Source organism: Leptopilina heterotoma, unplaced genomic scaffold, assembly GCF_015476425.1.
Source record: "Leptopilina heterotoma isolate Lh14 unplaced genomic scaffold, ASM1547642v1 Lhet_197, whole genome shotgun sequence".
NCBI classification, from domain to species: Eukaryota; Metazoa; Arthropoda; class Insecta; order Hymenoptera; family Figitidae; genus Leptopilina; species Leptopilina heterotoma.
The window spans coordinates 1,036,480-1,064,215 of NW_025110913.1; the positions used below are offsets into that span (position 1 = coordinate 1,036,480).

The following is a 27,736-nucleotide window of genomic DNA, read 5'->3' on the forward strand; positions in this document are numbered from 1 at the left end:
AAATGAAAGATAATGTAATTATTTATATAATTCATTATTAAATTCTTTTTAGAGTATAAAAAAAAATTTTTATATATCATTTTTCGACTTTCATTTAAAAAAAAAAACCATTAGGACAAACAATGAAATTTAAAGATCTATTAAAAAAATAACTTTTTAAAAAATTGCCCTTTTTATCGAAATGACAGGTTCGCAAAAAAAAAAAAAAAAAAAAAAAAAAAAAAAAAAAACCGTTGAAACTAAAGGACAGTGAAAAAAAAATCGTCCGTCATTCAATAATTGAGGAAGCCTTGAAAAAAAAATGGTTGGAAAAAAAATTCGTTATCTGATTGGACATGAAATCGCTCCATTTCATATTGCGAAAGATATCGCAAAAAACTCGCTAGAAATGTACAATTAACAAGTGTGCTATCATCGCATCAAGTTTTCGGCATTTTCAACTGTCAAAAATCTAATGCTTGAATTGTCGTTGCGTGCCAAGTTGAATTATAACATTTAGCTTATGGCTCTTTTGACGCATCTGATTCGTTTTTTTATAAAAGGAAAAAAAAAATTGGTAAAATTTTACCTTTCAAGTAAATTTTTAAATTTCCTTTTTTTTTAATTTTTGAGAGAGAGAGAAAGAGAGTTAAGAGAGTGAAAGAGGATTTTTTTTTTTGAAGGGTTTTTTGTTGGAATATTTTTCTCTTTTATATTTTTTTTTCTTTTATATATACAATATACACGGAGTGCTAATAGAGTTTTACTTTGCAGGAAGGGCGTGTTGGAAGGGCCACGCGTTATATAAAGGGTGGCATTCGTGCTGTGTATTTTCACCGATGCATCAAAAACCCCTGGCACGATACCATGATGAACTGGTTGTTGCAAGGCGTGTGATTATCTTTAACCCCCCCTCCCTCTCTCTTTCCCTCTTTTCCTCACTTCCTATAGTTCCTCGGTATAATTCAACACCCCCTTTCCTCCCTCTCCTTCGCCCCGAACCCTTTTCATCCACCTCTTAAAGCTAAAACAAACATACGAGCGTAACATACTTGGAACAGCTCGAAACAAGGAGGAGGGGTATTTTCTCTCTCTTTCTCTCTCTCGTTGTCTCTTATCCTCACAACCAATTACCCGATAAAAACACGCAATTTCAAACAAGAGACAATACAATGACAGTGTACTTGCACTATTTTCTTCTCGCATTTGTCAACTTTTAACGCTTTCTCTTATTTTCTTGCTTGTTTTCCATTTTTATTGTATTTATGTATTGGTTACAATTGCAATGCTTACGCTGTTTTATATCTAAAGTGACCCAGTTGTATATTGAGTTACTAAAGAAGAATATTTTTTTCCCTTTTCCTCCTCCTCCTTCTCTCTCTCTCTCTCTCTCTCTTCTCTTTTGCCAACACAAAGAATGTCAAACTCTTGGTTCAAAGGATCTGATTAATTTTCAAGTAGAAAAAAAATTTTTTTTTCGTTCTCAAAGGATTTTTTTTATAGACGTTTTTCGTTGTTTCTTTTTTTGTTTCATTTTACTGTTTATACTGGCGTTACAATGTATGCATTTTTTTTAAAAATTAATTTTGCGTTTTATGTTTACTTTTTATGTTAAATAAAATATGTTCTTGTTTTTGACGAATTTTCGAAATATTTTGTTACAAGTTTTTATTTTTCATATCTCGAGTTTTTTTGTGGTTTTTTTTAATGCTGTTCTCGTAAATTTTATTGTATTTTGGGAAAATATTTTTTTAAATAGAAGTGTTAGAGGAAAAATGCAAAAAAAGTTCCGAGTATTTTCGTAATTTTTTTATTGTAGAATATAATGTAATAGTTTTAACTTTATATACTCAGTTCGAAATTTTTTTTTTTTTAATTATAAACTTAATTCGTAATTGAAAATGTTAATTTTATAATAAAATAGGAAATTTTTTATTTCAATTATGAATTCAATTCGACATTGCAAGAATTTAATTTTAAGCTTAAATCAAAATTAAAACATGTAACTTGAAACTAAAAAAGAAATTTTCAATTTTAATTAAAAAGGCAATTAGAAAATTGCAAAAAATAATTTTAAGCATAATTCGAAATTGAAAATGTTAATTTTATATGTAAATGCGAAATTTTTAATTTCAATTATGAACTCAATTAGAAATTTTTGCAAAAAAAATAACTTTAAGCTTAAATCGAAATTAAAAGTTGTAACTTGAAACTAAATATGAAATTTGGAGTTTTAATTATAAAATCAATTCAATTGTTATAAAATTTAATTGTAAACTTAAATAAAAATTAAAAATTGTAACTTAAAACTGAAATACGAAACTTTTAATTTTAATCATAAAGTCAATTTAAAATTCGAAAAATTTAATTTTAAGCTTAAATGGAAATTGCACATTTTAATTTAAAATTTAATTTAAATTTGAGTTTGAAATTAAATTAGAATTCTGACTCAAAATTTAATTTGAATTCTGAATTGAAACTAATTTAGAATTCTGAATTGAAATTAAATTTAAATTTAAAATTTAAAATAAAGAATTCTGAATTGAAATTAAATTTAAAAATTCTAAATTGAAAATAAAGAATTCTGAATTGTAATTAAATTTAAAAATTCCAAATTAAAAATAAAGAATTCTGAATTGAAATTATAAAATTCAAGACAAAATTCTCATTTAATAAAAAAGTAATTTTTATTGTTTTTCCCCGCAAAAGTTCTCTTGTTCAAAAGAAGAATTATTCGTTTCTATTTTTAATTATAAAATATGTACACTATATAGCGTAGAGAAGAAATAGAAAAATTGCATTGTCATACAAATTGTTCTGCCAGCAAAACATTTACTTTGTGCTGTAAAACGTTTCTCACTCGCGACTTTTAACTAGCAACAACAATTCTTTTACGCCCCAGGAAACTTTAGATGTTCTTTTGAGTGTCGCACTTTTACTCGTTAATTTGTCGTATTTTTTACGCCTAAATGTATATATACATATATTTTTTTTGCCTTCTCTCCCTCTTTGTCATTATTCACTTTTTGTCAAAAATTTTCACTTTATTAATTATTTAATTTTCCTTAATACTTAAAGTGCGAACTTTCTTACGATTTTAGTCTTTTTTGAATTATTGATATTAAATATTTTTTTCATCTTAACGAGTAAAATTCGTTTATAAAAAAATATTTGTTTACGAAAGGTCGATTTGTCTTGTAAATAAAAAATTAAATTAGTATTTACCTATATAATATTTAAATAAATAAATATTAAATTTACTTTTTACGATTATCCGGATTTTCCATTATCCGAATAAGTGTCGTCTGCTTCCATTAGTCCGGATAATGGAGTCTCTACTGTATTTTAATTTGTGAGATTTTTTCCACACCCCCCGCAAGAAATTAAGAAAAGTTTTGTAAAAAGTAAATTCTTTATTTCCCCCTTTTTTTTCTATCTCGAGTTTATTGTCAAAATGCGAGGCAAAGAAAAAAATCCGAAACAGCATATTTATGTAAATGACGAAAATGTAAAGAGTCTATGTGTTGGTTGGAGTGGTAAACAAGCGTAGAAAAAAGGAAAATTAACATAAAAGAAAGTACTTGTCCTCTCCATTTTTTCTCCCTTGAAAAAAATGTCATATTTTTTTAATGAGAACAAGGAAATAGGAATTTGTTTTGTTTTTTTTTGAAAGAAATTATTTACTCCCCTTTATACAGACTCAAATACATAAAATTCTATTATAAAACAAAAATTTACGGTTCAAGGAAAATAATCCAAAAAAGAAAAAGTAAAAAATTGTCTTTCAAAAAGAAAAATTGAATTAAAAATGAAATGAGTAAAATTCAAATACAAAAGTTTTGAAGTAAATGTATTAAAAATAGTATAAATTTCTTGCCGAATTTTTTTTTGGAAAATTTATTTTTTGTAAAATGAAAAGGGAAATTAAAAGAAGAAGATTTGTGATTTTTTTTCACTTTTCTTTTTATCGATAAATTGTTTTTAAATGGAATACTTTCGCTAAATGAAAGTATATAACCTCTAACTGAGCGATAGTGGGCAGAACCGGAGAAAACACTCCATCACAAGTACAAGGCGTAGTAGTTGTCTTGATATCGCGTGCGATCGAAATACATAATCGGACCTCATCTACAATTTCTTGTAAGGTGCCCGTTAATGTACATGTAGCTGACTTTCCTTCTCGCCCTCAAAGATTCATTTGAATCTAATATCAAAGAGAAAAATAATATTCCCTTTCACTATATAATCGTTCAATTTTCAAGTTTATTGACAGTATTTTCTAAACTAGAAATTGAGGCAAAAAAAAAATATTTTTAATTTTTAAATTAATTCAAAAACTAAAATAAAACATTTCCAAATTTAAAAAAAAATTATTTAACCCCTCTTTTAAAAAATAAACCTTATTTTTCAATCCTTACAGAAACTACGAAAAGAAATCTATTTGATTTAAATAACCAATTACTTGACTATTATCAAATGAATATTTACTCGGATCAAATAATTTTTATTTGAATCGAATATTTCAGTATTTAAAGCAAATACCATTTAATTGATTGAATTAATTATTATTTAATTCAAGTAAATATTTATTTGATATTCGACAAGTTATCGATTATTTGAATCAAATAAATTTTTTTTTCAGTGTACAGTGAAACCTGTCTGAATGCAACTCGATTTTTAAAATTTTATTACATCAGTAAATAATCCTTATAAAAATGGTTTCGTAATTTAATTTTCTAATATTTTTACAATATTCTGGAACTAAGTGAAAATAATTCTTGTTGGACATTTTTTATTGCAAAAAAAAAAAAAATTAAAATTAGCGTTGCATTCCTAAAGGTTCAACTGTACCAATTTTTTTTCTAATTATTTTTATTCGATAGCTGAAATTTATAAGAAAAAATTTCAGCTTTCCCATGAAAATTATAAAAAATTAAAAATTATAAGAGGCAGTTTTTGTAAAAATTGAAAAATAAGGTTTATTTTTTAAAAAAGAGGGGTTAAAATTTTTTTTTTTTTTTGATAACCAGATCAATATAATAACGATTTAATTTAATGTAAATTTAATTTTGTTTCATTTCTATTTTGGCATTATAAATTTAGTAATTTAAATAATAGTAATGGTAATTTTATAAAAAGACAGTTTTTACTTGAAAATTTAAAAAAATTTCGATTCAAAATTAAAAAACTTTTAAAAATGTTTATATATTTCTATTCTTCCAACATAATATTTCTAAAAAAGAAAATATTTTAAATATTTTAAATGTTGAGAAATACTTGTCAATTATTATATGTTTGTTGAAAAAAGAGCAATTGGTGAGATGATTGATAAGATGAGGGGTAAAAAAAAACAAGTGACTGTAAAGTGGTTACATAGTAGGTTATAAATGGTTGATTAATTATTAACATTAGCACGCGATCCTTCTGTCATTTTTGTTTGAAGATACGATGATACTTTGATCGTTGGTATTCTTGTCATGCAAGGGAGTGAAAATATATACTTTACTGAAAAAAAAATATTTACCAAACTATTATTTCATGTTTATTATCTGACATTTTTCGAAACAATATTTAATGTTTCTTCACCTCTCTTCTTTCTAAAATACTTCATAATATTTTATTTTAAAGTGTTTCTATTTTTATATTCAGAAAAAAATTCCACAATTATGGTTATATTTAATAATAAAAAAAAGTAATAATGGTAAAAAGAAAAAAAATAAGAGTAATAATAATACCTAGTAAAAATAATGCAACGTATAAATAAAAAATAGTTTTCGCCTAAAACACTATAAGAGGTAATTATGTGAGTTAATTTAAAAAAAAAATTTTAATATTATTTTTTGTTTAAATTAAACAATTGTAAAGTTACTTTTGATGAACTCGCTGAGAGAACAAAGTTGTTGCATATTATATAAATTATGGTACATAAATCTTGTAAAATCTGAAAGTTTTTTTTTCCAAGGCATTCTTGTGAGAAGCCATTGTATATAACTTTTGTTGTTAATGTAGCATGCACTGGAAAAAGGGGAGTGGGGAAAAAACAGTAAAAATTATGACGGATTACACTGTTATATGCGCGGAGAAAAATTCTACAAAAAAAAAAAAATAAAAAATAAATATGCACCCAGATGATGGAAATGATGTAATTAAATACCATTAGTAAGTTATTTTTAAAAAAATGCCTTTTGTATTTTATATTTTGCATAGAGAGTATATTTAAGAAGATTTTTGAGGCAATGATTTATTTCCTTTAAAAGGAAAGGCAGTAGTGGTGTTTCCTGATAATTAATGTCTCAGAAACAGGCTCGCCACTTCTTCAAATTTCATGAAATTAATTTTAAAATGAAACTCGCGCGTTAAACTTTATTAGTTTGTTGGGACAAAAAAAAGAGAAAAGTGTATCAACAGTATGAATGATATAAAGTTATTTTTTAATTTAGTGAAATTAATTACTTTCGATTATTAAGAAAAAAAAAAATGCTGATGGAGAAGAAAAGATAATGATTAATTAATCTTTTTTATTTTCTTTCTGTAGTAAATTTATATTCTTCATTATAGGACATAATCTATAATAAAATATTGCTACATGAGTAGAATTAATTTATTTTCTTTATAACTAATTTAAAATTTATTTTTCTTTTTACTTAACATACGAATAAAATTGTTTGTTTCAACTTTTTTTTGCGTTTTTTTGTTTTTTTTACAAATGTCTTCCTTTAGTGTCTATTTGTAACAAATAGAAAGTATCAAAGACTTTAATTCAAACAGACAATTTCCTGAAAATTACGAGAGAGAGAGAGAGAAAAAAAAATTGGTAAAAAAAAAGGAAAAAAGTAGAAACGTTGGGAGAAAATCGACTAGCATCTAAATTGTTCAGTAGTAAATAGTTGTAAATAATCAGACAATTGGAATGACAGTGTTTTCAGTGTAAAGATATGTCGTTCGAGTGTTTCTCGAGTTTCAATGTGTTCTCAATTACTTTTTAGTCCTTCTTATTTGAAAATCAAATACCAATTTACTGACGAAAAGTTGTTAATTAATTTTTTTCTGGGGAAAGGGGACAATTTGTTTATTTGTTGTTGTTTCAAAATTAGGAATTATAAGTTTGATATTCAGTAGTAAAAGATATTCTTTGTCAGTCGGAAATATAAAATTTCTCTTTTTGAAATTATAATTGTCAATTAGAAAATTTAATTAAAAATGAAACTGAAAATTTTTGAATTTTTAGATAATAATGGAAAAAATTTTCTTTCTTTTTTAAATATTTAATTATTATTATTTATCCATGGGAATTAAGATTTTCAAAAATTTTAAATTCAAACCTTTTTGAAATTAAATCAACTTTAAGACTCGGAGTGATCGATTCTTCATGTTTTATAAATAATTAAAGATGATCGAGTGTTAAAATCATTATTTTATATTATAAGAATATTGTTACTGTAACTTCTTAAAAGTTATTTTCATATTCCATTATTTAAAATTTTAACTAAAATTCATTATCAAATCAATTTTTATTAGAACATTCTCCGAGAATTCAATTATTTAAATACCTACAAATGTAAATTATTTATTAAATAATTGAATATTTCTTAAAATTTAATTATAAAGAATTTTATTAAAAAATTTTTAAATAATTGAATTCTTTTGACGAATTTTAATAAAATTTTTTAAAATAGTTATATATTTTTTAAGGAATTGGATTAAAATTGTATTAAAAATCATTGATATTCTGCGATGAGTTTTATTATTTAAATTATTTTTAAGTAATTGAATTCTTTTAAGTAATGTTATTAAAATAGCAGATATTGAAATGAGGAAAATTTTTTTAAATAATTGAAATTTTAACAAGAATTTTATTAAAATTTTTGAAAATAATTAAAATTTTAACAAGAATTTTATTAAAATTTTTGAAAATAATTGAAATTTTAACAAGAATTTTATTAAAATTTTTGAAAATAATTGAATTTTGAGGAAGAATTTTTTTATTTATAAAGATAATAATTGGGATTTTATCTAGGTTTTTTTTTAAATTTTGAACATACGTAATTGAATTTTGTGATAATAATTTTATTATTATTTTCAAAAATTTTTAACTACAATTTTACTTTATATCTATTATTTTTAATAATTTTTAAAAAAAGTTCTTTGGCAATTTTCAAATCCATTTGTTTACAATATTAGAAAATTCTACAAGAATTTAATTATTTAAATGCAAAAGTAAATAATTTATTGAATAATTGAATGTTTCTCAAAATTCAATTATCATAAAGAATTTTAGTAACAAATTTTTAAATAATTGAATTTTTTTGTCGAATTTTATTAAAACTTGCATGAACATAATCACTTTTTTCAAGGAATTCAATTATAATTGTCTGAAAAATAATTGAAACGCTGCGATGAGTTTTATGAGAATTTTCAAATTTATTCGTTTACAATTTAAATTTACAAAATTTCAATTATTCGGAAATTCTGCAATTAAATATTATATTGAAAAATAAAAACTTGAAATAATTTCAATAAAAATCCTATTAAACTTTTAAAACAAATTAATTCTACAGAATTTTTTTGTGAAAAATATGAAAAATTACGAATTTCAATGATTTTAGTTTGAAACTTTTTCAAAATTTAGTTATTTCTAAAAATCCACGTTATAATGCTTTTAATATTTAATTATAATCTAAAATTTTAACTGAAATGCATTTTTATAACCATTTTTATTAGTAAATTCTATGGGAATTCAATTATTTAAATAAAAAAATAAATAATTTATTACTTTCATGTTACTTGAAAATTAAATTAAATTAAATTAAATTAAATTAAATTAAATTCTCATAAAAAATGTTATCAACAAATTTTTTTAATCATTAAATTCTTTGGACGAATTTTAATAAAATTTTTAAGAATAATTACATTTTTCGAGAAATTTGATTAAAATTGCATTAAAAATAATTGAAATTGTGCAATTATGCACAAGATTTATTATTTATGAAAATAATTGAATTCCTAAAAGAATTTTATTATTTATAAAAATAATTGAATTCCTGTAAAAAAGTTATTATTTATGAAAATAATTGAATTATTGCGAAGAAATTTATAAAAAAAATTTGTAAATATTTGAATTCCTGTAAAAGTTTTTATTATTTACGAAAATAATTGAATGTTTGCGTAGAATTTTATTCAAATTTTTTTTTAATAATGGAATTCTTTTGGAAAATTTTATTGAAATAATCTGGAGAGTGCTGAATTTGTTGAATTTTTACAAATCATTGACTTTGGTGTTTTATTTAAAAAGTAAAATTATATTCATAGTTAAAAATAACACCAAAAAAGATTATTTTAATCCTTTCTGGTATTAATTTAATCCTAGAGGGATGAAACTGTTGCAGATTATTTTAATCAATTCTGGTGTTATTTTAACACTTCACGTTTTACTGTGACTACATAATCAAATTTAAAAATTAAAAAATAAATTACTATCTAAGTAGTAAATATTAGTTTAGTCAGACAGATTCGTCTAACCTGTAATTTCAAACAAAAGAGTACAAAAACAAATTGCTTTCTTTTTTTCACTTCCATCTTTTTCTTTCAGTGCGAGAAAAAGTCTTTTCATTTAATTTTCCCCCAAAAAAATTTTACTGTGAGATGAAAATTTTCTCGACACATTACATTTCTATCTATATGTGTGTATATATATATATAAATAAAAAAGCGTTTTTCCAGGGGATTATCAGTGTGTTCAGGATTTGTTATCGTAATAGTATCAAAAGTCGAGGATTACGTTTAAAAGTTCTTTGCGGATTTCTTGGCGCAGGATACATATACATATAGGTGAAAGAAGTGGTTCTCGCTGACAGAACAGCATTTAAGATAACGAACGCTTTTGGAAACGTTATCTCTAGGTGGAAATCTAACCTAGCCCGATATATCGGGTAACGCACACCCTTGTTCTTCGTTTCTGTCTTTTCCCTCTTTGGGTAACTTACTCAACCTCCATGGGGGATATTGCCGGCGTCATAAGTCAACCCTCCTGGGAGTGAGTGAGAAATTCTCTCTTATGGGAGGGAGAGAGAAACTGTGTCTTGGGAGTAAGAGAGAAATCCTCTCTTGGGAGTGAGAGAGAGAAACTCTCTCTTAGAAGCGAGAGAGAAATTTTCTCTTGGGAGTGAGAGAGAAACTCTCTCTTGGGATCAAGTGCGAGCGAAAGGGAGAGAGATAGAGAGGGTGGTCTAATGGCCCCGTGAGAGTCACCGTGATGGGATGGCACTAGAAGGAGGGTTCGAGGAAAAGAGAGAAAGAGAGAGGAGAGAGAGAGAGAGAAAGTGGGGGATAGTATGGCAGAGTCAAGCTAAAAGAGCCCGACCTCGAGAATTCTGCTACCATATAGGTGCCATAAGCCACAAGTTCGTTGTATGCGGACAGGGTTGTTTCGAAGTTCTGCCGATGCTTATAATGGACGAAATTTTACGAGTTTTGACGGAACCGTTAAACGCCCTCCCCACTCTAACTCGGCACCCAGTAACGTCACTCGGGCCACTAAAGTATAATTTAAGCACTCAATGTATTAAGTTTCATATGCGCGCCACATGCCCTCTCTGTTATATATATATATATATATATATATATATATATATATATATATATATATATATACATATATTGAGGCGCCTGCCTTTTCTCTATGCAACAATATTCCATTACCTTTGCGCAAACGAAATAATTAATTGTTTCAGCAAAAACCTGTTACCGTGCGTCAAAAGATTTTTCCAAAATAATAAACTCTACAAGTAATTTTACCCCGTTTGTTGATAAAATTTTACGTTCTTTAGTATAGTGTTATGAATTTTGATAAAAATTGGTAGTAAGCAACCAGGTGACAGTTATTTTATAAGACAGAAATGATGGGAATTTTTTTTTATCTAAGAAATCAGTAGTAAACGATAGTTTTAGTCAGACAGAGAGGTTTAAAATTCTTTGATTTTTAAATCAATCCAGCTGAAAAAGTTCTATAGAATTTCAATAAAATTTCACTAGAATTTCACTAGAATTATTCTAGAATATTATTCTATATCAATTCTAGTGAATATTTTACAGAATTTCACTAGAATGATTCTATAGAATTTCGACATGAATTCTACTAAATTTTAGTGATTTTTAATTAGAAAGAATTTAAATTCGTAAAATAATATTTTTCAACTTTATGTTATTGTGTAATTTAATTTTACATTTGATTTCTATGACAAATTAAAATTTTACGAAAGAATTGTCACAAGGCACGAACCAGTGAAAATATTTAAAAATACGAACTTTTCGGATCAAAAATTTAAAAATTACGGACTTCAAAACTATTTTCATCATTTGAATTCAATTATTATTTTCAAGAATTTTTTACTAAAATTTTTCTTTAAATCAATTAATTTTTGAAAAAAGTTCTTCTACAATTTTCGAAATTCATTAATTTACAATATTCAATTTTATAAATTTTAATTATTCGTAAATTCTTCAATTAAATATATATTAGAAAATAAAAACTTTAAATAATATAAAAAAAAATTTAATTATACACTTTTTCAAAAAAATTAATTTCAAAATGTTAACTGAAATTAATTTTTAAAGCAATTTTTATTAAAAAATTCTACTAGAATTCAATTATTAAATAAGAAAAAAATAATTTATTGAATATTTGAATGTTTCTTAAAATTCAATTCTCATAAAGAATTTTATCAACATATTTTTAAATAATTGAATTCCTAAGAAGAATTTTTACTACTTTTGAACATAATTAAATTTCTGCGAAAGATTTTATTACTCTTGAAAACAATTCAATTTCTGTAATATAATGTGTAATTTCTACAAAATTAAATTTTTTTAGTGTTAACTAAAATTTTTCTATACATCCATTATTTTTAGTAATTTTTAAAATAGTTTTTTGAGAATTTTCAAATGCATTTTTTTTAGACTGAAATTCATTTTTAAATCAATCCTAAAAAAAATTTTATTATTTAGAAAAATAATTGAATCCCTGTAAAAATTTTATTATTTAGAAAAATAATTGAATCCCAGTAAAAATTTTATTATTTAGAAAAATAAATGAATTATATTGCCAAGAAATTTATAAAAAATTTGTAAATAATTAAAGTTTTGTGAAATTTTTAATATTTTATGAAAATAATTAAATGTTGGGGTAGAATTTTATTAAAAAATTTTTAAATAATTGAATTTTTTGGAACATTCTTTAAAATAATAGATATATTAAAAATCATTAAAAATTATTGAAAATAATTGAAATTTTGCAAAGAACTTTATTAAAATTTGTGAAAATAATTGAATTTCGGAGAAGGATTTTATTATTTATAAAGTTAAATTGAAATTTTGAAGAGAATTTTTAAAAAAATTTTTGAACATAATTGAATTTTTGTGAAGAATTTTATTGCTTTTGAAAATAATTGAATTTTGCAATCATTTGTAATTTCTCTAAAATTTACTAGAATTTTTAAAGTATGATTGTTGTAAAATTCTGTAGAACTTTTACAGCTGGGTAAGTAGAAGTAATCAATTTTAGTCAGACATCTTTCCTAAAGAAATTTTAATTATACAGATTTTTAATTAGAATTTTAACAATTAAATATAGTGTGAAATTCCATCTTAGCCAGACAGTAGAAAAATACAGTTTTTCTACTAATGTCTGACTAAAATTGACCCTTACTACTGAAATAATATTTTGATACAATATTTAGATAATTTTTTTCATATTTTCTTTTTTCCTTCCAGAATTTTTTCAATTCTTCATATTTCAACATTTTTATTATATTCTTGAATTGTGAATTCTTGTAGTTGTTTCCTAATTCAAAAAATTAGTAGTATGAGTAGTATTTTAAAAATTAGTGGAAGCAATAAGCGTCGGACTTCAATTTGGAAAATATATTCAAATTTAAATTCAAGTAGTACAAATAAATTTTAGTCAGACATTAGGTATAATTTTTTCTTCCTGATTTTTAATTCCTATATTTTTAAATTTAGTAGAAATTTAGTAGCAATTGCGAAAATATGTTTAAAATAAAATTAAGTAGTACAAATAATTTTTAGTCAGACATTAGGTATACTTATAAAAATCTTTGAATTTTTGTCTTCGAACTATTAAATTAAATTAATTATCCTAAATTCTTGAAAAACAAATAATGCAATTTTTCCTAAATTTTTTTAAAATTCTACTGATGAATATTAAAATACGAATTTTAGTGACAAACGTTTAATGAAGAGGCAAAAAGAAAATCGAGTGTAAAATTTGTAAAATTGTGTATCTCGAAAGAAAAATTGTTTTTGGGAAAATCTTTTAAAAGCAAGCTGACTTTTTGACGATACGGTTCAGCATAAGCTTAAGCTCATCCTTAACTCCTTAGAGTTAGAAAACTGAAGAGCTTAACTGAAGTCATGGACCATTCAAGTTCTACGTTGGGTTACGTTTTTCCATAATCTCCAATTCCTTAATCCGTTTTTCAATCATTTTTCCAGTAAAAAAAAAAAAAAATGAAACAAAAATGATATTCTCTTAGCAAATAGAATAAGTTATTAAGAAGTAGAAAAGGTAGATCAAATTTTAAAGTAGCATTTAAATATAATATTTAGAGAATATTTCCATTTTGAATAATAATATTTCTATAATAATGTTAATAATATTTATCTATTAATTCATTATCGAATTGATAATGATAATTTGTTGTTATTTTTATTTAAATATTCGAAACAAAAAAAAAATTGCCGTTTTGAATTCCCTTTTCCCTGACAGAGAAATTGCGAGTTGGTGTGATGCAACATGATCAAACAGAGTCGAGTGAATGTCATTTTTATCCACAGCCTATTAGTCATGCTCTTTATGAACAAAAGGGGAACATTCAAAATGAAGGTTGATGGTTAAACTTGTATTTCAAGTAGAGTATTATCTTATTCTGACTGAAACGAAAATTAGATTTTATCCATTTTATAAATATATGATAATAATTTATCATTTCTAAAAGCGCATGTATATATACTTTACTCCATTCATTTCAATTTACACAAGTGACTGACTTTCTACTTTTGTATACAAATTCACTTGAAATTTTATTCAATAAAATTTAAAATACAGAGGAAAAAAAAAATTTGAAATAATTTTCCGTCTCTTCAAAATGGCAATTTTTTTTCTCCACATATATATATGTAATGGAATTTTTTTTAACCGTAAATATAATTATTTATTTATAGAATTTTTATTTATATTTTAATTAAAAATTTTCTAATTTAAATTATTGTTGAAAACACTAAAAGATTTAATTTTGGAGAAATTACAAATAATTGCAGAAATTCAATTATTAAAAAAAAAAAAATAAAATTCTTATAAAATTCAACAATGATCAAAATTAAAAAAAAATTCTCGTAAAAATCGCAATTATCTTTATAAATAACAAAATTCTTCTCCAAAGTTCAATTATTTTCATAAATGTCGAAAAAAAATGTTTTCCTAATTTCAATTATTTTCAAAAATAAAATGCATTTTTCTAATTTCAATGATTTTCAATATCTACAATTTGAATAAAATTTCCCAAAAAGAATTCAATTATTTAAAACAAATTTTTAATAAAATTGTATGCAAACATTTAATTATTTTTATAAATAATAAATTTTTTTTAAGGAATTCAATTATTTTCATAAAAAATAATTTAAAATTCTAAAAAATAATAATTGTATTAAAATGATGAAAATAATTTTGATGACATTACAGTAACAATATTCTTATGATATAAAATAATAATTTTATCTCTCGGTCATCTCTAATTATTATAAAACATGAAGAAATCGCTCACTCCGAGTCTTCGACTCGGAGCAATCGATATCTTCATGTTTTATAACAATACTTTTATAAGTTGTTTAATTTAAAAAAGGTTTGAATTTTAAATTTTTGACTGTCTTAATTCCTGTGGAAAATCCTGTTACAAAAATAAGATTAAAAATAGAAATTGTGCAAATATTTTTCTTCTTTTTCTAAAACAAAATAATAAATTTGTTAAAAAAATTGTGATTCATAAACAAAAATAATGCAAAATAAATAAATTTTCTATTTCATAATCACAGTTATTTAATAATTTTCTAATTTTGTTTAGAAGTAAAGAACAAAAATAATTTCAATTTGACAAAACATAATATTTAACAAAATTTTAGTCTTTCAATGAAAAGAAGTGAAAAAAATTCTGATGATTTTTATTTGTCATTACAATTTTGAATTAATTATAAAATAAAAATAATTATAACATTAATTAATTAATTATTAATTAATAATAATAAAGTACATGTTTCGGTAATCTATTCGCAATTTGAAGTTAGTTGTTCTTTGCTTTCTGTTTCTTAACTTTTTTATAATTTTTCTTTTCAAATATTTTCAATTTTAAAATTAATGTATTGAAAATCATCTCGAATTGTTTCAAAGGATTTTATCAAAAAATTTGATGATAATAGAATTCCTTTAAAGAATTTTATTATTTAGGAAAATAACTGAATTCTCGCTAAGAATTTTATTAAAATTTTTAAAAATCCTAATTAAATTATTTTCAAGAATTTTACTATTCATAAAAATAGTTGAATTGTTTTCAAGAATTTCACAGGAAAAAAAAAGTCTGACTCCGTTTACACCTTAAATTCAGCCCATGTATTTCACATAAGTCTGTCCTTGTTTAACGGGGCTGACTCCGTTTACATCATAAATTCAGCCTCAAAAAGAGGCTGAAAGTAAAACTTTTTTTTTAGTGTGTTATTAAAATTTTAGTAAATAATTGAAATTTATGGAAATATTTAAAAATATTTGAATTCATCCGAGGAATTCAATTAAAATTGTTTTGAAAATAATTTAATTCCTGTATAGAATTTTACTATTTATTAAATTAATTGAATTCTTGCGAAGAATTTTACTATTTGTAAAAATAATTAAATTTTTTCGAAGGATTTATTAAAATTTTAGAAAATATAAACAGTAATAATTATTCATAATCATTCAAATTATTAAAGTTAATTTCAAACTAATTTAAATATTTCTACTAATTTATAATATAATTTACTAATTCGAAAGCAAAAAAGTCAGCCAGTAATTCAAGTAAGTAAAAAATTTTACACAATCTAGAGCGTATAAATAGAAATTATACATAATTTTTATTGTTATATACTTATTTTATTTAAATTATACTAATAAATAGTAATTTCTAGTAATTTATTAGTAAAATTTACTAATTTAACAGCAAAATGTCAGTAATTACTAATTAGTAAATATTTTTACTAATTTAAATTTAAAGAGTATAACTTTTAGTTCTAAAATTAAAAATTGTATAATTTAAAATTAAGTAATTTTTATTAATCTGTAAAATGTTTGATAAATAGAGAGAGAACAAATAAATATGAATTAGATATTCAAAATACCATTGAATTAAAATTAATTTCAACTCGATTTAATTAATAAAATTTCACAAAATATACAATTTAATATCTCTGTTTTTTTTGAATAAATTATTTGTTTTTAATTAAACACTTTACTCGTGATAAATATTTAAATTTTAAATCAAAAATTTTCCTCGATAAAAAGTAATGAATTTAACGATTTAATAATTTTCAATATTTAATGCAATATTACATTGTTTTTAAATTCAATTTTTTTTTCCGAATGAAAAAAAACAAATAATTTCTTTGTAGGGAAAATTAATTATATTAAGAAAAAGAAGAAGAAAAATTTTGATACAGGTAATTCTTATTTTTCATTTAAGTTTGAAATGTTTAATTTTACTTTAATAGTGAAATGATTGCAAAATAGCCATGTTCACCAGTAGTAAATACTGGATATGGTCAGACACAAGGGCAATGCCACTTTACACAGGAATTTCATGACTGTTGTCCTTTCCTTAATTACGGTAATAACATTATTCAACGAAATAGATCTAATGTGCAAATAATGTGTTAATTATTTTACTCGAAATATTGCAAATATGTTTAATTTTCACTCGTGATAATTATAACAATTTTGCTGAAAATAGAAATTCAGATATTATAATGCAAAAATTCTTTTGTAATTGAAATAATACTTTGCTTGATGAATAATTTGTATTTGTAATTAAATGGGGAAAATTTTAATCTATAATTAATTGTTGAATAATGTTAATTAATATATAATAAATATAATAATTAAAAAAAGTAATATATTTTTATTTAAATTAATATTTAAATTAGTTTTAAATTGAAAATTAAATTAAATTACAAATGTCTAAATGAAAATTTACGCTAAATGTGTAAATTCAACTAAATTAATAATAGAATAGGAGGAAAATATAATAGAGGGCAATTTGAAAAATAGGCTCTTTAAATTACGTTAGAAAATTGTTTTCTCTTTTCAGTTCTCCTTTTTTTTCTGACGAGACAGACACATACACTATATGATTAGGAGGAAAATTGTAGGTACGAGATTAACGTCGAGTTGAATGTTACAAGATAGATGGAGACGAACTGAGGTTTGCACGCGATGGGCACCTGTAGCCCTGGTTCCATTGTAGATGGGAAGTGGAAAAAAGGGGGTCGAGGAGGGGTTGTAAAAAAAATTCCACTGTCAGCTTGACGCTCATTCGCGTCACCTTTTCACCATTTCCCATCTACCATTCTTACGGTTGCTTTCCATCCATCTCGCCTTTCTCGAGCACATTTCTCTCGCTTCCTCTCATTCTTCAACCGACTGTCTACCCAACCGGAAGTTCGTGATGTTTGTTTGTCTTTCGATGAAAGGGGCATTCTGACAATATATACATATAGTCAACCGCACTAATGATCTAAACGCATTTTTTTTTTTTGTAAAATAAAATATAAAGGGTTGTTTTGAAATTTCAACTTTGTTTTTACATGTAAATTGATTTTTTTGTCTTTTTTCAATTTTTTTCTATTTGTAAAAAATTTTATTTGAAACAGCTACAAATTTCATAATATTAGCGAAATTTTTAGTTGTTTCAGTTAAAACTTTCCCTATTCTAGAGAAACTTATCGCTGTTCTAGGAAAACATTTTTTTTGTGTTTTATTCGAATTAACAATTTTAGAACGTTTATTTCTATATTTGTTATAAATTCAATTATCTTACGGAAAATATAAAAAGTATTTAATACGGATCCTGTCAATACCTTTGACATAAATAATTAGAAAATTATAAAAAATAATAAACTGACATTAAAATAAAAAAAAAAATAAATAAAAAAATGATAATTAAATAATAATATAACTTATGGAACATTTAAATCGCTTCTTTTTTATTTTCCAGTTATTTAAACTCTATACACTATGAAAAAATATTTTTAATTCAAAAATAAGTAGCTTACCAATAAAATATGAATTAATCATATTTTATAATTAAATTAAACGTAATTTTCATTGAAGCAAACTTATTATGTGTTAAATTAAAATTATTAAATGTCGAATCAAAATTATTATATGTTTAATTCAAAAATAATTTTTGATGGACTGTATAACAAAGATAATTATGTTTGATTCAAATACATATTGTTTTCTCAGTGTAGTATTGAATGTAACAAAAAAATATTTTTCCAGAAAACTGTTTTGAAATAATTATAAAAAATACATTAATATTTTTTTATACGGACAATTTTAATTAAAACATTTTTACAGCTCTTTGAAATTAATTTTTTTCAATGTTGTCACAATTCTCTAAACGGGCAAAAAAAAATATTTAAAAATAAAAATGCTTGGAATGTAGACACGTGGAATGGTTTTTAAAATTAAAATTGCTTTTTCAAAAGGAAATTAACATTCTTGTGATGACAATAATCGTCTTTATGTATATAAACAACGCGACAAAAAATTGGAAACTTCTTTCATATAATCATTTTATTTTTCTTGTTTGCATTTTTAAATATATTCCTTCAAATACTTTTCCATTCTTTTTTGATAAATTCATTTTGGTTCAAATTTTTGAATTTAAATATAAAATTATTTATATAAAATAAGGAATTGGAATAATTGAAATCTTTTCAAGAAACTCTTCGAAATTCACTCTCTAAATTTTAATTGGGAAAAATGTTTACTAATTTAAATTAGTGTCAGAATTTTTGCTTTTGAATTATAGTCATTTTGACTAATTTAATAGTAAAATTTACGAATTCAAAAGCAAAAAGTCAGTTACTAATTCACTTTTTGCTTTTGAATCAGTAAATTTTAATAATAAATTAGTAGAAATTACTATTAACTTTTGAATTAGTAAATTTTACTAATTAATTAGTAGGAATTTCTATTTGCATTTGAATTAGAAAATTTCACAAATAAATTATAGAAATTAATATTTGTATTGGAATTAGTAAATTTTACTAATATATTAGTAGAAATCACTTATTTGTATTTTAATTAGTAACTTTTACAAATAAATTAGTAGAAATTACTATTTACTTTTGAATTAGTAAATTTTACGGATAAATTTGTAGGAATTACTATTTGCTTTTGAATTAGAAAATTTTACAAATAAATTAGTAGAAATTAATATTTGTATTGGAATTAGTAAATTTTACTAATGTATTAGTAGAAATCACTATTTGTATTTGAATGAGTAACTTTTACTAATAAATTAGTAGGAATTACTATTTGCTTTTGAATTAGTAAATTTACTAATAAAAAGTAACTTCTACTAATTTATTAGTGAAATCTTACTAATAAATAAATCTTACAAATATATAAATTTTACTAATAAATAGTAATTTTTACTAATATATAAAAGTCAAATTTACTAATTCAAAAGTATGAAGTCAATCACTAATTCAAATTAGTAAACATTTTAACAAATTCAAATTTAGAAATTAGTATTAGTTTTCTTTTAGTTTTTTAGTTAATATTATTTTCTTCAAATTTTCTTTTTTTCCAAAGCTTTTTAATTCTAAATTTTTAGAGTCAGTAGAAAACAATAAAGGAACATTATATTTGTTCAGTGAAATTTCTTTTTAGTCAGACAGTAGAAAAATAAAGTTTTTTCTACTGTCTGACTAAAATTGACCTTTGCTACTGAAATAATATTTTGATACAATATTTAGATAATTTTTTGCTATTTTTATTCCTTCGAGAATTTTTTCAATTCTTGATATTTTCAGAGCTTGTAGAAAACAATAAAGCGATATAATATTAGTAGTGAAATTCCAGTTTAGTCAGACATCAGTAGAAAAATAGTTTCAACATTTTTTTTTATATTCTTGAATTCTGAATATTTGTCCTTGTTTCTTAATTCAAAAAATTAGTAGTATTAGTAGTATTTTTAAAATTAGTAGAAACAATAAGTTAAGAGTCAGACCATAATTTGGAAAATATATACAAAATAAAAATAAAGTAGTACAAATATATTTTAGTCAGACATAAGGTATAATTAAAAAATTATAAAAAAAAAAAATTTTAAATAAAAAAAAATTTTATTAAAATTAAAAATTATAAATTTAAAATTATAACCTCACACAATTTTTAAATTTGTAAACTTATTGTGTAAATAAATTAAAATTTCAGAAAATTTTTTTAAAAAAAACTAAATAATAATTATAATAATAATTATAAATAATAATTATAATTAATTATAATAAATTTTTTTTTTTTTTTTTTGAAGGTATAATTTTTTCTTGCTGTTTTTTAATTCTTATATTTTTAAATTTTGTAGTAATGATAAATTTATAGTCAGACTATATTATACATTATTTACATAATATTATTAAATATTATTATATGTATATTATTATTATATATTGTTATATGTATATTATTATTATATATTATTTATTTTGTAATTATTATTATTTAGTTTTTTTTTTTTTAAATTTTCTGAAATTTTAATTTATTTACACAATAAGTTTACAAATTTAAAAATTGAGTGAGGTTATTTTTTTCTAAGAGTAATTTTTCTTTTTTTCAAAATTGAAGCAATAAAGGGAGAAGGGGTAATTTTTTAATTTCCCTTGATGTACATTTCTAGATTGCAAAGTGCTTTTTTTGCCTTATTTTAAGGCGTGCATTTTATGGTGTTTCTTTTCTAGAAAAAAGTGAAATAAAAGGAAGACGAGGAAGAAAAAGGAGGACGAAGAAGACGAAGGCAGAAGAAGTAGAGAAGAGAAAATCGAGAAGCTCCAGTGGTTGCAACTAGAGACATGAGAATAACGTTACAGTTTGCGAGAGAGTGAATGAGAGACCTGAGTGCACGGTTCATACTTCTTACAAGCACGCAGAGGTTCTCAAAATAATTTTTTCCTTTTTCCTATTTCTTTTCTCTTTTTATTTTTCTTCCTCTTTTTCCTTCTCCTTTTCTTTTTTTTCTTCTTTTTCTCTATTACCTTCTTTTTCCCTTTTCCTTCTCTTTCTCTCTTCCCTTTTTTTCTTTTTTCCAAAAAAAGGCACAACCAACTTAAATGTCCCCTAAAAAATCAACTCCCACCCTTTTCTCTTTCTCTTTTTCTAAAAACACAAATTGCTTTTAAATTGACTCGATCACTGTTTCTTCTTTTTTTTTGTTTCTTTTTCTTTTATTACAAAAGTGATGGTTTCTCGGATTTCACTTCAATATTCTTTCGATTTCCTCAAGATTTCGATTCCCGCATTTCATCGCATATTTTTTTTGCGCAACTATATATATATATATATAAAAGCGTGTACACAGTGCATACTCGGAAAAAAAATGGGTAGAGGGATCATGTTTCCGGTCGGGTGTGTCTCCTCGTTTGAAAAAGTATTTCTTTGGTATTTCTTTACGACAATTTTCAGGAAAATTGCTATATGGAATGTGGTATTGGTATATATATGCATGTCTAGGATGTTAGTACCTCCCCTCTCTCTCTCTTGCACTGGTATGTTTTGTGGCATTACATTACACGTGCTGGCAACTACAGTCCCGTATGAGTTCTACTATGCCGCACCTCTCTAATGTACATTTTCCACGTCGAAGTAAACTGCTGTATCACCAGTAAGACCATATAATGGAAAACCACAATTCTCACATAAAAGCACATTATTTCGGAAACTGCTTTCAATATTATGTGCAGGTGCGGAAAAACAAAAGGGACAAACATTTTTTTTTTCTTTTTTGTTTTGCAAAATGTGGCAAAAGAGAAAGAGACAAAAATTAACCAGTTTCTCGTATTTCATTAAAGCGAGATTATCCTTATACTAATTATCTTGAAATTAGACAATTTTTCTGTTATTTTTGTTTATTTTGAATAATTCAGTTTTTCAGTATTTAAGCGAACTTATAATTAACTTTTTCTTTTAATTTTTACTTATAGGGCAAGAGAAAACTAGTGCGCAAAATTAAAAAAAAGTTTAAAGAATCGATTTTTGAAGTAAAGTTTAAAAATAGTTTATTGATGCCGGAGTTCAGTTTCAGTAGTGGAGATCAATTTAGGTCAGACGAAAAATAATCAAGTAAATTTTTTCCAAAGGGCAACTCTCATTTATGTAGAAAATCAAAATGAAATTTTTGAATTTAGTAGTAACTAACATTCATATTCAGACATATATTTCCCGAGTTTAATTATAACAATTTTCTGTATAATGATTTGAATATTTTTAAATAATATTTTTAAGAAAAGAAGTAAATTACATTCAATCTATAAAAATTTGTATGTGTACTATTTATTCTCAGTAGTCAAAAATTGTTTAGTCAGACAAAGCAAATTTTTGGAATCAATTTGATGCTTAAAAGAAAAAAAGTGTAAATATTGAGAAATCTGTCGACAGCAGTTACAAAAGGTAATATAAATAAATAAATAACTAAAAAACAAATAATAATAATATTAATAAAAGTCTGAAAAAATTTCGCCAATATTTGACAAAGTAGAAAATACTAGAAGAAGGAATGTTTTTAAAAACCTGCTTTTACAATTTAAGTAGTGAAAGCCGAATGCAGTCAGACAAATATTCAGTGTTGTGGTAGTAGTAAACATAAATTTTAGTCAGACAGTGTTTAAATACAGTTTTTATGCTACTGTCTGACTAAGATTGATCTTTACTACTTAAATAATATTTTTATATAATAAACAAATATTCGCAATGCTGTAGCAGTAGAAAATATTCACTTTTGTCAGTCAGTAGAAAAATTGCTTTTAGTCAGACAGTAAAAATACAGTTTTTATACTATTGTCTGACTAAAATTGATCTTAACTACTTAAATAATATTTTGATATAATATTTGAATTATTTTCTTCATACTGATTTTTTTTGAATGCTACTATTTTCAAAATTAATAGAATCAAAAAATTTACAGTGAGACTATAATTTGGAAAGAATGATGAAAATAAAATTAAAGTAGTACAAGTATATTTCAGTCAGACATGATGTATACTTATAAATCTTGTTCAATTTTTGTCTTAGAATTATAAATTATTTCAAAAATAATTTTGAGAAATGAATTTTTTTCGAAAAATATACATTAAGATATTTTTAAAACAATGAATTCTTTAAATTTCTTTTTCATAATCTTTTAAAAATCAATTATCTTCAAGAAGAGTAAATTAAACTTTAAACAAAAATTTACAGTTTTAGTCTCTATTGTTAAAACCTTTTTTGTAAATATCGTGCAATTTTTATATTTGTAATTAAAATTCTTCAAAAACTTGATTATTTTTCAATATTTTTCAAAAATTCTTTAAAATTCTAAATTTTTTAACTAAATTTTATTTATTTGAAAATTATTCGCTTCCATATAATCAAAAAATTTAGTTATCAAAAATTATTTAAAAATATTTTTGAGAAACTAATTTTTAGATTTTTTTTTATTAGAGTATATTTAGTTAAAAATTTAGTTGAACTGTAAAAGCAAGTTTAAAAAAAACCGTCTGACTAAAAGTTGTATTTTCTACTTTTTTAAAAATTGTCGAAATTTTTAATTTTAGAAATTATTTATTTTCAATATTTTCGGTTACAAATTTTTAATAATTCAACATTCTTGTAACAGTAATCGTCTTTGTGTATATAAAAAACATGACAAAAAATGGGAAACTTTTTTCATATAATCATTTTATAATTTTTCTTTGCTTGCATTTTTTAAATATGTATTTTTCAATACTTTTCAATTTTTTTTCGATAAATTTTTTTTGGGTAAAATTTTTTGAATATAAACATATATGATTATAATCTTTTCGAAATACTCTTTGAAATTTACTATCTAAATTTTAATTGGTAAAAATTTTTAGTAATTTAAATTCGTGACTATGACTTTTTGCTTTTGAATTAGTAAACTTTACTAATAAATAGTAATTTCTACTAAAATATTAGTAAAATTTCCTAATAAATTACTAATAAGTTAGTAGAAATTTAAAAATCTTCAAAAATCTTTTTAAAAAACTAATATTAAATATTATGTATTTTATTATGTATTTTGAATTTTAAAAATTAATTTTTTTCAATATTTTTGGTTACATATTTTTCATGCTTCATCTCAAGTACTTTAAAAAAACCATGAAGAATTACTTCTAATAGTAAAAAATTGAAGAAAAAAAATCTTCATAGTATAAACAGGAATAAAAGAAAAATGTTTCTTTATTGTAATAAAAAAAAAAAATTTTCTCTCCTTGATCGTAACGAAAATCTATTGTCAGTTTCACATATGTACTCTATATATATATATATGGTTTAAAGGGATATAAAGTCAGAGTGAGAGCATTTAACAAGATCCGACGTGAAGGGGCATTTGACGATGCAGGTGTGCACTCGGTAATGCGAGATGGATACGGGCTATGCTCTCGTGTATCATCCGACCACTCGATCAATGCTCTATCGCAAGTTGACAGTGACTTACGCACTTGTTCCCTATCGCGTTGATATGTAAACATTGCTTTCCTTGCCGGTACTATCATTGCAAATTTTTTTTTTTACTTTTTCTTTATAATTCTAAAATTGACAGTGACAAGCCCTTTCCTACAATCAGTACATTAGTACTTATAAATTCTGAAACTGTCAATTAAATAAACAATCATAGAGAAAAAACTGTAAAAATCGAAAAGATGGAAATAAAAAATCTTACAAAGTAGTAGAAGTCACTATTAGTCAGACGTGATATGCCAAAAATCTTCCTTCCAAAAACAAAAAAAGAACTAACGAGAGTAAAAGAATTTTTTTTTCACAAAGATATAAATTGATAAATTAAAAATTACTAACAAAAATTAAATTAAAGAAAAAATTATAAAATTAAAAAAATAATAAACTTATAATGTTATAAACTTATAAATAAACTTTTTAAATTTTTTTTTAACTTTTTAAAAAAAATGCGGAAATAAATGGTAACTAAATAATAATTAAAATAAAAAACGAAAAAAAACAAAAGAAAAAATATATTTTTTTAAAAGAGTAAAATAGTTGATAAATATATAGAATAATTGAATAAATTATATAGAAAGAATATTTAAGTACTCACCAGACTCGAGAACAGAGTAACGTTGATTTGAAGTATCAATCGGCACCGAATTTCTCACCCAAGATATTATTGGCGATGGTGATCCAATTGCCGAGCAAGATAATGTTGCAAGGTGTCCCATTTCGACTACTTTGGTTGTGGGCGCCTGTGTAATCATTGGAAATCCGGTTGGTAAACTTTCAGCTGCAACAGAAATTATTTAACATCGTTAAATATAATCCCATTATTAATTTCAATAAAATATCGTTTTTCGATAATATTTTTTAAATAAGTAATTACTCATCTTAACTTTAAATCTTCTAAAATTATTAAGTTGATAAAAATTCATAGAAAATTCGGTATAAAAATCTATAATATAATATTGAAATTCATTTCTTTTACTATTATTTTAAAATATCCTTTTCACATTCGATTTTTTTATTAGATTTTCATTAGTACTATAAACGACAATATTTTTAGAGAACTGGATATTTATTTTATATAAATAGAATTTATATAAATTCTATTTATATAAATTTATATTTATAGTTTTATATTTATATTTTTATATTTATATTATTTAAAAGGAAAAGAAAGGAAAAAAGAAAATTTTTCTTCTAAATAATAAATCCAATTGTCGATTATTTATATAAATTTACAATGCGTCTGTAATATATTTTACGATCCTTTGGGATAACGCATTGGCGAAAACTCCCGTTACAGTGGATAGTCCATTGGGAATTTAAAAGTTATACTGGAAATCCATTGGAATCTGTTCGTTCTCCATTACCTCTCAGTAGAGAACAGGAGAAGTATACGTGAGGACAGTTCACTGATATGGATAGATGCGTCTTGCCTCGAATCGATGTCCACCGTTCGACGATTTGAATCAGAATTCAATATCACAGACGAAACTTTCAAAGTGAAAGACTTTGAGAGGAGAAGAACGAGAGAGGAAGACTATAAAGCAAAAAAAAGGGGAGATAAAAAAAAGTGAAAAGGAAAAAAAAGAGAAACGTAAGAAAGAAAAAAGGAAGGAAAAGAATAACGTAAGAAAGAGAAAAATAAGGAAGGAAAAAGAAAAAAGTTAAAATAGATAAAGAAAAATAATACAAAAAGAGAATAAAAATAATTTAAAAAAATTAAAAAGCAAAACAAGAAAAAAACACATAAAAAACGAAAAAGAAGAAAAAGATAAATTGAAAATAAGAGGAAGTCGATACAGAAGAAATAGTAAATAAAAGAAAGGAAATAAGAAAAAATAGAAAAGAGGTAAAAGGTAAAGAATAAAAAATACAAAAAAGGGACAAGAAGAAAAAGAAGAAATAGAAAAAAGAACAAATAGAAAAAAGGGTAAAGAATAAAAAAATGGAGAAAAGGGAGATGGAGAAAAAGAGGAAATATAGAAAAAATGGGAAAGGAAATAAAGAATGAAGTAGAAGAAAGGATAAAGGAAAAAAAAGAAGGGGACAAAAATACAAAAAGGGGCAAGTAGAAAAAAGACCAAAAAGGGAAAAGAAGAAATAGAAAAAAGGTGAAAGAAAAAAAAAGAAAAAATAGATGATAGAATAATGAAGAAAAAGAAAAGAAAAAAAAATAAATAGAAAAAAGAAAAAGAAGAATAAGAGAAGAAAGATAAAAGAATAAAGAAAAAAAATAAAAAATAAAAAAGAGGGAAGGATAAAAAGAATAGAAATAAAAAAAGAGGCAAGAAAAAAAAAGAAAAAAATATGAAAAGGAGAAAAAAGAAAAATAGATAACAGGGGAAGGAGAAAAAAAACTTGAGTCCATTTACATTCAAAAGAAGAATGAATAGAAAAAAATCTCAATTGCAGAGGAATCCTTTCATTTTGACATGACTTTTTTTCGACCACTTAAGTGATCACTAAAATGGAGACAAAAGAATATAAGGCATCATTTTTAGTCAGACAGAATTTTTTGAACCTTTCAATTTAGATGAAATTCTAAAAAACTAGAAGTTTACTCCGATTTCAGTAGTGAGAGTCAATTTTAGTCAGACATCATATTTTAAAAATTATTTTATAATTACTTTTTGGAAAAAATTTAACTTAAATGTTATTAAAGTATTTTAGTATTTATTTATTTATTATTATTTTTATTATTTATTATTTATTTATTTTTATTTATTCATTTATTTATTTATTTATTTATTTATTTATTTTTCTTATTTATTTATTTATTTATTTTATTTATTTATTTATTTATTTATTTATTTTTTTATTTATTTTATTTATTTTATTTATTTTATTTATTTTTTAGTATTTTAGCCAGACAAATTATTTTCGAAATACTTTTTAGTATTTTCAAAATATTTTTTTCGAAAAATT

General features: G+C 23.2%; 1 protein-coding gene across 5 annotated transcripts in view; it reads right to left on the bottom strand.

Moving 5' to 3' along the window:
- Nucleotides 1-27,736, bottom strand: part of LOC122500993 (tyrosine-protein phosphatase Lar) — a 450,509-nt gene that overhangs the window by 47,500 nt on the left and 375,273 nt on the right. For all 5 annotated transcript variants that reach the window (XM_043610191.1, XM_043610193.1, XM_043610190.1 and 2 more), the window contains one exon: nt 25,410-25,592. In XM_043610191.1, the coding sequence (XP_043466126.1) occupies nt 25,410-25,592 (183 nt within the window). The remainder of the gene's footprint in view (nt 1-25,409; nt 25,593-27,736) is intronic.